At 38.5% G+C, this 8870-nt stretch overlaps 1 protein-coding gene across 2 annotated transcripts; it reads left to right on the top strand.

Annotated features, from left to right (window-relative positions):
* The first annotated feature begins 494 nt into the window (after nucleotides 1-494).
* Nucleotides 495-8471, top strand: LOC136236341 (uncharacterized). Of its 2 annotated transcripts, none has more exons than XM_066026485.1 (5): nucleotides 495-654; nucleotides 708-761; nucleotides 6876-7036; nucleotides 7869-8153; nucleotides 8201-8471. In XM_066026485.1, exons 1-5 carry the CDS (start codon nucleotides 624-626, stop codon nucleotides 8318-8320), a joined length of 651 nt encoding a protein of 216 aa, XP_065882557.1. In that variant the 5' UTR covers nucleotides 495-623; the 3' UTR covers nucleotides 8321-8471. The 2 variants fall into 2 exon arrangements, with proteins under 2 accessions (XP_065882557.1, XP_065882556.1); XM_066026484.1 differs by having other exon boundaries at nucleotides 496-654; nucleotides 699-761.
* The last annotated feature ends 399 nt before the right edge of the window (nucleotides 8472-8870 follow it).

Raw genomic sequence — 8870 nt, 5'->3', positions numbered from 1 at the left:
AGGCTGACCTTGAGATAAAACAAACAAGTGCTAATATATTATTAAACTGTCTATTACTTTCAATATATCTATATCAGTGCAGATTTAACTTTAAATCCACAAAAAGTGGTCATGTTGCCAACAATCCCATTACAGCTATAAAATTTGCAAAAAAAAAATCCCTTTGGGGACATGCCCCCGCATGCTAAGTGTAGTTCCCACCCTCTTAACCAGTTGCCACTTTTTCTTAGTCCCCTAGCTTTAGCACCCCCAACCCTAGATCTGCCAGGGCCCGGATCCGCCCCTGGCCGATGGCGCCGTGAGGCTCACACGAGACTATAGTCTCGCGCCGCCCGCCCCTATATACCAAGACTTACACTTACTATCCATCTACTGTCATCCGAGAAACGTTGATGACAAACTTTTTTGAGCTAAACTAAAAATCATCGGATTCCTTCAACACAGACAAGACAGTTAAAAAACATATGGTTCATACGTCATAGATAACTAGACTTATAATAAGTCTAGTCTAGTATCTATGGTTCCACCCTTTATAAGCGCGTAGTGGTGGCGTTTATTCGGGTTAGCGGACCAGAGACAGAGATCGAGTTCCACGACTGCACTGCGAGATACCGATATTGTAAATGGAATCTGAAAGGACTCCGCTTATCGAGGGTATGTGCGTGTTCAGTGTGTGTATATGTAACCGTTTAGAGCAGATGAAATAGGCGACAAACAGCCTTATCAGGAACCGCCTCCAAGTTATGATGCAGTGATAGCAGGTAATCTTTGTGTACTTCTATAGTTATGTGCTAGCCTTGTCTGTTGTCATCTGACAGTGTTATGTAACTGAACTAATTAAACACTCTGGTCTTTTTTACTTGACACATTTCCTTGAGCCTGGATGCATATATACAATCTATTTCAGGTTGGTTGTCCACATAGGTCAAATGCAAAAATATCACATGAATAGAAATAACCAATGAAGTTTCATACCAGGCAGATGGCACTAATTTAAACTTAAGGCTAGTGATCTCATTGGCTACTTTCAAGCACGTGACTTAACACTAGTCGACCAACCATAAATAGGCTGTATATTAGTCTTTGCTGTTCGTATAGTCATGTATGAATAGCTGATGTGCTAGTAGTACGGTTACATACGCATAGCTCATGTGTGCTATTCATATAGTCATGTACGAATAGCTTTGAAATCACCTTGTGCTATTCGTATAGCGGTCCATGTGAATGGCAAAAAGGGTATTCGTTCGACCAAGAGTATATAATAGAAACCAAGAGTGTCGAACAGTGTATTAGCCCTTGATTAATGATTGCGTAAAGTAACATGGATATTTCAGTAATTGTTTGTTTACGCGAAATGGTAATTTGAAATGCGTACGTGACAATGGGTCTTTGTTCACCAGTTTTCCGCCAAGTATTCAACAGTTATTGTACAAAGAAAGTGTAGAAAGGACCCAAGATAACTCCAGCTCGCTAAAACAACGGTTGCACAAACGAACGTGTTGCCATTCCTTCAGAGATTCACTTGGCAGTGCCAGAACTTTAACATTGGCCAATTCTCTTTAACCCTATCATGTTTTCGCTTGGTGTAGTGGCCGAATTGGGCTAAATACAGCAACCCTTAATGGCAATGAAAACCGTGATGATCAATTACTGAAATATCCATGTAATCATTAATCACGGGGTAATACACCCATTCGATACTCTTGGTTTCTATTATATACTCTTGGTACGACAGTATGTACAAATAGCTTACGTGTTATTCGTATAGTCACGTACGTATTTGCTGCAACATTGGATCAGCTGCCATATAGCTAAGGCCTCCTCCTCAGTGACAGAGATTGATATTGCTCATTCAAACTCAGCTCATTATGCTGAAACTTAGCAGCTAGCTGTGGTATGTATATATGCTTGTAATTTTTGTACTTTAGCTCTATAGCTAGCAGTTAGATAACTGCTATTCCTGTAGTTTGAGTGCATGCAGCAACTAACTGCATGAATATTGGTTTTGTGATTGTTATTATTGTATTATAAAAATTATGCTCTTATCAATATTACAGAGGCTACAACACATACATAGTACAAGTGAGCATGCAGTCTCACAGTGCAACCCCTCTGAAAATTCCAGTGCTGAGTGAAATGGGATTCAAAACAGCTAATTCTTAGTATGCTCATATCATATTACATTGGCGGTGTATACAAAATGACATAGCTACAAACCCAAAACATAAAAGCAAGTGCTCAGATAAACATTAAATAGTATTTTTCACAGCCTTTGTAGTAACTGCATTTCTGTGTATTGCCCGGGCATTATGCAAGTTAAACCCTGAGCGGCACCTTTGAATGCCCATGCTAAAAGTGGTATGTATTATTGAACAAATCCTGTATAGTGCTGAGGTCAGCTAAGCTATGGTTAGCATGCATATGCAATGGCTTCCCAATCAATGTGGTGTCCACAAATAGATTATTTCATAATCCACAAACTCCTCACAACAACTTGTACTCTGGCTTATTTTTTGAGCTTAGTACAACAGATTTCAAATCCATCTATTTACAGTGTGTTCTATGGCTTCATGTATAGAATGGCATCTGAACAAGAAACAGTTTGGGCTGTTCCTGCATGGAAAATTAAGTCATGGACAATGGGGAAGGACTCTGTAAGCATGGCTAACAACCATAAATCCCTCAATTCAAAATGTGGAATGGAGCATGTTAGTTATGTTTTATAGCAGAGAGTATTTATTTGTGGTTTACATTACCGACTCAGCAATGCCTTCTTGTTTCATGGCTTGACTCTCCTAATAAGAGCTAAAATTTACATTCTAGTGCCTTTAATACTGTAGTTGTAAAATTTCAGTGCAATCTTTGTTATCAGATAACACTTGACTACATTTATTTACATAACCGCTCTATAAGAGTATTTTGATCATTGGACAATATTAAAGGCACTGTATTCCCTAGTATACATAGGCTAATTGACTTCCTCTTAGCCTATGCCACCTCTTGTTTAATAGGATATTGTACTTGTAGACTTGCTTGTAGGCAGATATATATATATCAGTGTGGCTATTCATACGGCAATCATGTATGAATAGTGTTTGGGCTGTTTGTATGGCAGTCACGTGAGGTAGTTCAACAATTTTCGCTTTCTGGAAACTACATGTGTCTTTTGGCGCGTAAGTTTGGTGGTGTGAATGTATACTCTACACTGGTACACCTTTGACTAGAGTAAATTATCAAATGCATCAGTGCGGGATGAATTTTTAAAGTATTGCCGAGGATCTTTGTGATGTATTATGGACGTTTCAGCAAGCCGGATTTTGTGACTCTATATGCCAGCCGGACACTCTGACGATTTTCAAGGACAACCAGATGAATGAGCTGCAGCGTCGACAACACATGCACCAAAGAAGTACTCAGAAAGAGACCATATAGTTGTAGAATGAGTAAGCATTACATTAGTATCTAAATTAATTGCATCATCTTTTATTATAGATTGTATGATTATAGATATTCAAATATCTATCTACAGTTAGCTACCACTTCAAGATAAGCAGCTACCCATTGTACTCATCACTTCCAAGGTGAACAGAACCATTGTACAGTCATCATTAAATAGCGACCCATTGCAAACTTGGTACTTCAAGATAAGCAGTAATCCATTGAACAGTCACCACGATGTCTGACAAGGCATGGAGGAATGCTGTAGAGATTTGGAAAGCAGTGTCTTCCCATATTGTTATATACTTTGAGGCTGTTGTTGACTGAGAAAGAGATTCCTGGCCTGAGTGGCTTCTCAACATTACTCTTCTAAGAAATGTGTTTCCAAGAATGATTTGTTGATAATGGTGGGTGATTTTAATGCTGTAGGTTGGAAGTACTGTACATCAAGTTGACAGATCCTTGTGTCATGATGTGAGTGTTCAACGTTCTGCAGAATGCTGGACTGACCATAAATTTTTGCTTTGTGCTAAATTGGATTTGAAAGTGAAGAAGCATTGCGCTGGACATTTGAAGTAGAGAAAGAGGTTTGGAAGCAAGAAGCTAGTGCTAGAAAGTGATTAGAGACAGTCTTTTGAAAGCTGCCATGTCTGTATTGGGATATGGACTATAAACAACCTGACCAGTTTGCTGAGGCATAATCAGTGCTTCACCATCTGATTACAAAGAGGAATCGGTTATTTCAAAGATGGCTAAGTCACTCAGCTTGTAGTCCAACATTTGGTGTGACTAATGGATTGTGTCAGGGCCAGACATGGGGCCAAGTACATTTAAAAGTACTTAAGTAAAGTACAAGTACATGCTGGAAGTACTTAAGTAAAGTACAAGTACATTTTGCTGTAGTGAAACATATGCTGTATCCAGTGTGTTGTAGTATGTAAGTGTGCCTAGGGGGGTTGGTTTTTGTCAACCAATCTCTCTGTTAAACTCTTAAAATGTACTGACTTGAACAACAGCATTGTTTTTGTTTGCCAGAATGCTATGACATCATTAATCGTGGCAACATGATACATAGTAAGGTTGGGGGAGGCAGTAGAAGAATTGCAAGAAGTTGTAAACTGCACCTTCATAAAATTCTGTTATTCTCATTGTACACCCACTGTGTACAAACTACGTACAATGTTTGCAGTACTTACAAGTACTTTAAGTACTCAAGTACATAGCAAAGTACTTGAGTATAAGTACAAGTACATTGGGGAAATTAAGAAAGTATTTAAGTAAAGTACAAGTACTTTCAAATCTGTACTTAAGTGTACTTAAGTATAAGTACTCATGTCCCCATGTCTGGTCAGGGCTGTACTATTGATACTTTTTACTTTGTATTTAGCTAAACTAATTTTAAATAATGTGAAGGTATTTTATAAGTATGGTGGAAAGTTGGTTGGTAAAAGGACAAGGAAACTATTAAGTTTTGAGATAAATGAAGCGTTATAAAATTTTCTAAGGCTGCTTGAGTGTTTGATGAAGAGTTTGGATTTACTGTAAGTGTTGTCAAACCAAGTTGTGGGGAGGGAGACTTGGCTCCATTACACATCAGTGGTCAGCTAATGGAGCAGGTGCAAGACTTTGGTTCCTTTGTTGAAAGGCCTCTCGTGTCTTTGGGATCTTAATTTAAAGGTTCCTGGTTAAATGCCAAATTGTTGTTACTGTTTCCTTGAACAAGAAACTTTATTCACATTGCTCCAGTCTACCCAGCTGTATATTGGGGGCCATGTGAAAGACAGCTATTGCCGCCTAGTGAACCAGCACTGGGATGCCTGTACACCACTCAGGCACTTAAGCCTTGTCACTTCTTGGGCAGGGCTAGTAACTTGGAGAAGGACTGTCCAGGTCTCACAGAGAGAGGTCGTGAAACCCAAAGTTTCACAACGACCCAAACACCGCCAAACGAGACAAGGACAGTTGGGGCATTCGCTTCCCCAGTAAACACCAGGTACCCATTGATGTTACAGCTGGGTTTCCACAGTTGACACCAGGCCACCAGGTGATTAGCTGATGCCTCCAGCCAAGCATAACTCGACAATGGATAAGGCTACGGGCTTTATTTCTTCACTGTTCGATGTCACTTTGTCCAGAGACATTCCTTTTTGCCAACCGCAGTACGTACAATACACCCATCATGGACTCCCCTTTTCTCCTCCTTTGTGTCCCAGTTCTCAATGGCTGCGTTGAATAGCTATCACCTATATTTTGTGTAGCGACTGAATTGATTGTAGAGACATTTCTTGTGCTGTTCTTCATTTGTAATGGGCAGAAATAGCTGAAAACAAAGCACAATGGATCATCCAAAATTTCAAGGGAGGAAATTGTGGCTTCTTCAGGATCTTTTATGTGTTTAAGGATCATTTTGATTGAGCTACAAATATTCAGGCAGAAAATTTTGCAGATTGGAAACAAAAATTTTGCAAATGTAGGGAGTATTTGTACTGTACAGATTTAATATGTGGTGTTGTTTTTAAACACTATCACTGCATACAATGTTGATCTTGTGAACTGTCATGATATCAATATCACTAAGGCCATCATTATTATATTGCTTGTTCGCCATCACTTAGTTGAGCAAAAACTTATGCGAGCGGGAGGTGATTGATTAGTAATTATACAGTTGACTCTTATTATTTGAGTATGTGACTGCTATATTAGAGTATCTCGATCTTGAAAGGTGCAAAGACTGTGTCCCCAGGCTTCTTGTTGAGCAAGATTGGAATGACTCCAACCCTTTAGTTACCTTTTATATACACAGTTAATACCTCTACCTTGGCACTCAGTCATTCTGTGCCTCATGAAATAGTGCATTCACGTGATCTATAATCAAATAATTAAAATTTGGTGTGGCTACCTAAAATTTGATGCAGGTGGTGACGGGAAACAAGGAATATAATAACGATGGCCTAATGTCTGTTAGCTGCTCTGTCGGGCTGTTAGTGAAATTCTTCAAAGTAAAGAGAGAGATGGTTGCATACATTTTTACTCGTATATCTTTGTTGTTGCTGCAAGTGTCCATTAGAGAGAGGTTTTACTACTCGTGAGCCTGTGTAGTAATGTCCTTGCTTTACTTGGGTGCTGTACTACAAGCCTTTGGATGACTGAATTTCATAGATATTGCACTTGTACTGTAGCTTAGGGTCTTTTATCTAGGACTGGCCTATGGACCCACACATTCTTTGTTTAATCAGCCACCAGTAATCCTGTTATTTTCATATTAAAAAAATCATGAGGTACAGTATTAATTGACTTTATGAGGTACAGTATTAATGCCATGAAAGTATCTGTTACAAGTTTTCATGGTGACATGAAGTTTTATGCATAAAATTTCACACTATGATATTATCTTCATGGCATTTGTTCCTACCACTTCATGTGTATTGTGCATACAGGACCACCACAACCAGTGGCTCCAACTGCTCCTCCATTAAGTGCCATTGAGGAACAGCCGTATGGACTTCATGCTTATCAGCAACCACCACAGAATGCTCCAAGAGCTACCACTACCACCACCACAACTACTTACACTACTGTTACAACTACTGAAGATACGGTAATTACAAATAGTGTACATGGTATAAAGTTCTCATGCCTTAATTAAATATCTGCAGTAGTTGTTTAGCTTACTTGTACCTGCATATTGGTTAGCTTGTAATCTACATATGCAGAAAAGGAAAAAAAATAGAGAAACCTGTTTCACATTAAGAAACGACATCTGTACAAGACATGTCATTATTTTAATTCACCAATCATATAGCAGCCAGTTCTGCTACCTTTTATCCTACAGATTCAGAAGAGGTTCATCACTGTGTCATCATTCATCTCATGATGTTGGAACTAATTGAACTCCTAATATTTCATAAGGACAGATTGTATATTCATACTAGTGTGTTCAAAGGCCTTACAAGTCTTCAATACACTGCTTTCCTAGCTGCATTAGCACCTCAATCAATGCTTGGTTGTGTAATTATGTGTGGTTATGACACATGACCAACCTGGCATAATTCATGTATCCACTAACCATATGTCACATGCAATCAGTCAAACTGGTGTAAAATTCACCTGTTCTTTAAGTTGCTGCCTCACCTGACTTTACCACTACAGCTTTATGACTATGTTTTGAATTTTTATTGTATGTTTTACATGTGCATGTCTGTATATTCGTAATGTGGTTGCGTAAATTTCCTGTGCCCGTATGTGTCTATACTCATGTGGCGTTTGTATGTTGTATATATTTCCTCAGGAGCCCTGAGTTCCACAAGGCACTTTGTGGTGTTTATGGGCTCCTGATTTCCTGTGTGTGCTCCAGTGTGGAAGTACAGCTAGTCCAAGCACTGGAGTGTACAATCAATATCACTAATCAATACATATGTTATGTTTTATAGCGTTATAGGCAGAGATACAGAAATGACTACTGTCCAGACATTCTCATTTGTTATGGCTGCTACTTTTGTTATGTTCCTGGTCCTGCACCAGGAGGTGGCTGCGGTGATTGTGATTGCAACTGCCTGCCTCCTACTACATCATGTTGTGAAGGCAATCATAATTGCAAGGATTGTGGTAACTGTGGAGACAATGATAACCCTATAGGGCTTATAATCATACTAATCTTGTTGGCATTAATCCTGGTTGCTCTTATTGGGATCATAGCTTATCTCATCTATCGAATGGTTAGCCATCAAGCATTACAGTATGTTATTGACTTTTTGTTTTACAGGGTGATGACAAGCCACCAGCTGTGGCTAAAAGATATCGCATATTTGCAGTAGTATTTGGTGTGGTGGCCTATACTATTATGATTTCTGTTGGAATTGCTATGGCAGCTGTGTATGCATGATTTTTATATGAAAGTGTGAGAGTTTGATATTACAGTAATACATGTATTCTTGTCACAAAAAAAAAACATTTGTACAGAAGAGTTTGCTTTTAACTGTTTTAATATTCTCTCTACATGTACATATCTACTATGAGCTACTGTAAAGTATAAAGATTCCTCAGGCTATATTTAACAAACTTGTATTGCTAGTATATACATGTAAGATTGTCAATAACTAGAGTGAAGGGAAGCAGATGGAGTGATACATATACATCAGTGATAATAAATTCATGCTGTGTAAATACGTAGAAGTTTTCTTATTTGTTCCACTTTGCATATCCCTATCTAAGGTGTAATCAACTATCTGTAGATGTCTCACAGTACTCAAATACTGTATAGAGGGAAACTTTGACAATTTGCTACAAATTTGCCAGTTTAATCTGCCAATTGCTTGTATATATAACAACTCAGATTAGCATCTTCGATTATTCTTTTTATAGCTAAACATTGAAATTGAATTTGCCAAATGCAATTTAGCTTGTTATTTGCCGAAGTTTAGCCCTGCCAAAGT

This window comes from Dysidea avara, chromosome 10 (assembly GCF_963678975.1).
Source record: "Dysidea avara chromosome 10, odDysAvar1.4, whole genome shotgun sequence".
NCBI lineage: Eukaryota > Metazoa > Porifera > Demospongiae > Dictyoceratida > Dysideidae > Dysidea > Dysidea avara.
This window is presented reverse-complemented; position numbering and strand designations above follow the sequence as displayed.

Coding starts and splice junctions, on each gene's coding strand:
- LOC136236341 (XM_066026484.1), top strand. CDS start 624: ATGGAATCTGAAAGGACTCCGCTTATCGAGG. Junction 655..698: donor AAGGACTCCGCTTATCGAGG/GTATGTGCGTGT, acceptor CGTTTAGAGCAG/ATGAAATAGGCGACAAACAG. Junction 8,154..8,200: donor CTTATCTCATCTATCGAATG/GTTAGCCATCAA, acceptor TTTGTTTTACAG/GGTGATGACAAGCCACCAGC.